Source organism: Galeopterus variegatus, unplaced genomic scaffold (genome assembly GCF_000696425.1).
Source record: "Galeopterus variegatus unplaced genomic scaffold, G_variegatus-3.0.2 Scaffold386, whole genome shotgun sequence".
In the NCBI taxonomy this organism is placed as follows: domain Eukaryota; kingdom Metazoa; phylum Chordata; class Mammalia; order Dermoptera; family Cynocephalidae; genus Galeopterus; species Galeopterus variegatus.
Genome location: NW_007726497.1, coordinates 455,203 through 459,449, shown reverse-complemented (window position 1 = coordinate 459,449; position 4,247 = coordinate 455,203). Strand labels below are relative to the sequence as shown.

Genomic DNA, 4,247 nt, shown 5'->3' with positions numbered 1-4,247 from the left:
AAAAAAAAAAAAAAAAAAAAAAAAAAAAAAAAAAAAAACCTAGATTTTGAGAAAATATAGGGAAAATGCTAATAACTTTCCTGAGAATAATTACTTTCGAAGTAGGAGTTTGCCTAGTTGTTCTGATATGTACACAGGCCACTTGAAGGTAGAAGGCACCTATTGTTCTTTTTTTTTTTTTTTTTTTTTTAACTCTCCATTTAGAAGATTTGGGAAAGGTATTCCAGGATGTGGCAGGAACCTGTAAAAGAAATGAACTCTTTTGGTTTTGCTTTTGGTTTTTTTGGTGGCTGGCCAGTACAGGATCTGCTCTAACCAACTGAACTAACTGGCCAGCCCCCAAACTTACGAAAAAGTGTGGCAATGGGTGGTTGAGTCCAGAAAATGTCTATAAATTGACATCCTGGATCAAGTCATAATCTGTTCAGTAGGTAACATTGTAAGCTTGATTCCCTATCCCTGAAGTGACTTGTGATGAACCCTTCAATATGAGGGACCTGAGTACCTCTCTTCACAGGAAATGAAGAAGGCAGTGCCCTATTCTGCAACACAAGCTGCTGGGCAAAGGGGAGAATTTAGACTTGGGGTGGTGAAGAAGAGAATCAAGGAAAATGAATTTCTGTCTTAAAGGAAACAGAATTTGGTTAACCTTTGAGAGAGGTCTGAGTTCATAATAGTGCTTTTGGAATTATCCTTTTGTTCATTATTTAAAAGGGTTCAGCACTGTGAGGCATTGTCCAATTTTAGAAGTTGAACAAGATAATTTATTTTTTCAGAACTCAACAGTGACAATCGAAGAATTCCATTGTAAGCTCCAGGAGGCCACAAACTTTCCTCTTCGTCCTTTTGTGATTCCATTTCTCAAGGTAATTCTATAACTACTGAATGTAATTTATCTTTAAGACTTCCTCAAGATCTACTGATCCCTGTTCTGTGATCTAAATCCAGGTGGCTTGCCGTGTTCTCATATCTTTGGGTGTTTTGGGGATGGTGAAGAAGCATGAGTGCACTGTGCAGATAAGCCTCATGTTTGATGAGATGAGAGTTGCAGAAGCCTTGAGCTGTGGTCTGTGTGCACACACAGAAGGAGCAAGTAGAGGAAGCAGTAGGAAGGGTTGGGGAGGCATGGAGGCCAGCTTCCTAGCAGAGGAAATAACTGGACACTGATCTTTTGGGTATGGCAGGAGGGTGCGGAGTATGTGTTGTCTGAAAGGAGGCTGTCAAACAAAGGAAAGATCTTTGCAGTTTGGACTTACCCTAAGGTCAGGAGATGATGTGGCGAGGCAGTGTTTGTGTCTCCCAACCCCTAGTTACTCAAGTCTCTAATAACGTCCTCTGTAATTGTTGCCTGGGACCTAACTTTTAGGGACATTGTTCTAAATTACTGTGTTTACCTAATAAGTGAGGCAGTGTTACATTTATACAGAATATGCCTCTTTTAAAAAACTGTGTAAAGTTTGAAATAATAATATGCGCAGTAATAAGCTGCAGAATGTCACAATAAAATTCCTGTATACCCTTTATCCAGATTCTCCAAAATAATATTTTACCATATTTGTATTTTCATTCTCTATTTATTTTTTCCTCAAATGTTTGAAAGTAAACTGCAGATTTGATGCACCTAAATACTTGAATACAATTATCGAATCAGGAAATTAACATTCATACACTGTTATCTATAGACTTTATTTGTGTTTCACCAAGTCACATTAATATCTTTTATATCAAAAGAAAAACTTGGGAGGGTGGGCGTGGTCATGGGTCTAATTCCGAATCACATATTGTATTTAGTTGTCATGTCTCTTAAGTCTACTTTAATCTGGAACTGTTTCTCAGCTTTTCATGATCTTGACATTTTTGAAGAGTACAGGATAGTCATTTCATAGAATGTACTTTGATTTGTTTTTTCCTAATGCTTCCTTCTGATTAGAATCAGGTAATATATTTTAGGCAGGAATAGCAGGTAAGTGATATTGGTATCAGGGGACATGGATGTTAATTTGTCCCATCATTGATAATGTTTACTTTGATCGTTTGGTAAAGGTGGTGTCTGCCAGGCTTTCCCACCATACTGTTACTATTTTCTCCTATTAAACAATAATTTTCAAAAACAGGTAACATGACTCATATAGATAAAAAAATGAACACGTGTCAAAGATTTTATTTAACTCAGAATTAATGAGGAAATCAGTAAGATGTTACGACTTGTTCAAAGGAGAATCCAAAGAACAGATGCATTTATAGATCAGAATTATTGATATCGGGCCGGCCCGGTGGCGCACTGGATAGTGCGCCGTTTGGGAAGCGTGGTGGCGCTCCCGCCCGAGGGTTCGGATCCCACATACAGACTGGTTCCCGCTCACTGGCTGAGTGAGGCGCGGGAGCAACGCCGAGGGTTGCAATCCCGTTGCCGGTCCCGGCTCGTAGTGATAGAGGAAAGAGTGAATTCCTTCTGTTCCCATGTAGGCAGTAATAATTCTCTAACCGAATGGAGTCTTCAAAAATATATGTTTTTAAATTATTATGTTTGACAAATCTTTATTGACCTTTGACTCTATAGTAGACCACAAAGATAAATAAGACACAGTCCCTTCCTTAAGGGGATTTACATCTTGTTGGAGCAAAAGACAACTAGTGATTCAAGTACAGTATAAAAGGTGTCACTTTACTCACAGAAGAGGCATATGAAAATCAGACTGACTGGAGAGGAGAGCTTTTGTCTGTGTCATCTGCTTTGTGAAAGCCCTTTGAGGTGCTAAGCATTATTGATATCATTGTGCAAACACAATTAAAACTGGCTGCTTCCATAGTGAGCAAGGGAAGTCAATTGAACCAGTACTGGACATAATTTGTGGGTCCATAGACAACGGTTATTTTATATTGCTATCATTTATCTATAAGTTACAGAGACGTAAAATAGCTCTAAGTCAGTAAAGAATTAGAGTCAGATCCAGATTGTTGTAGACTAGGTTGGGCAAACTATGACCCAAAGCCAGACCATCACAAGGTTTTGTGCAATTAATGGTTTTTGCAGTTGATTTGGTGATAGGGAATACTAACTCAATCCCCAGTTAAGCTAAATGTTGTCCCCTCTCCTCACCTGTAAAAAGAATTCCATTCTTTTCATTAGTAGTAGATTGATACTACAAAATAACTACTCAATTTTTATTGTATTTTGAATTTTGTCAATACGGTATTTGTAGAAATTTTTCTCTTTTTTATGAGTATTTTTTTATGAGTACTAGCTTTAATTTTGCCTCTTGACCCATAAAGCCTAAAATATTTACTATCTGTCCAAATAAATATATATACCCTTCTTACTTTCTTTTGCCTTACTTTCATTTCCTAAGAAAATGTAATAGCATCAAAAAATGGGTCATCTTACTAAAGTACTGATACCAACTTTTAAAGACTTTTTAAATTGGAGCATAGCAGACACATGGGGAAATGCATAGGCATCAGGTACACAGCCTGTGCTGTGGCTCTTCTCTAACAGCATTGACGCCTCAGCGGCTCAGAGCAGTCTGTGGCGCCTTTCTCAGCCCTGAAACAGCTGTGCCAGTTCTAGCCTTTCTGTATGTCAGAGCCGGCAAACAGTTATTTCCCCAGCTCTCTAGAATCAAGAAAGTTTATGTTAATAGGAAATAATTAGAACATTTTTTATTCATCATAGGACATGTCACAAATTTAAAGATCTGACATGGTATTTTTTTCAATTAAGTTTTTGTAATTTGTGAGGTTATAGAACAAACTTAAAGTGTTTTATATTGTCAAATTCCCTATTCTTAACTCTGTTATTTTGAAATACAGCATGAGGTAGATTGTTATGGCAGCTTTTTGGCTAGCATTTGGCATTTTGTTAATTTATTTATGCTTTAAAACTAATTATGGTGTCTGCTAAATTAACCCTCAGTGAAGGGATGACTACTTGCATGTATTAAAACTCTCCTTTTGGCTGGCCAGTTACCTCAGTTGGTTAGAACACAGTCTTGTAACACCAAGGTCAAGGGTTTGGTTACCCATACTGGCTAGCCGCCAAAAAAAATAAATTTGGGGAGAAAAATATAATTCTTACATTATGCTTTTTTTTTTTTTTTTTTCTTTTATCTTTTTCCGTGTCCGGCAACGGATCGCAACCCTCAGTGTTGCCCCCGCACCGGACCGGGGACCGGCAACGGGATTGCAACCCTCGGTGCTGCTCCCGCGCCTCGCTCAGCCAGTGAGCGGGAACCGGTCAGTATGTGGGA

General features: G+C 38.3%; 1 protein-coding gene across 1 annotated transcript in view; it reads left to right on the top strand.

The window, feature by feature from the left end:
• CBFA2T2 (core-binding factor, runt domain, alpha subunit 2; translocated to, 2) overlaps window positions 1-4,247 on the top strand; it is a 90,132-nt gene that overhangs the window by 54,072 nt on the left and 31,813 nt on the right. The window contains exon 4 of the mRNA XM_008568202.1: window positions 777-866. Coding sequence (XP_008566424.1) covers window positions 777-866 — 90 coding nt within the window. The remainder of the gene's footprint in view (window positions 1-776; window positions 867-4,247) is intronic.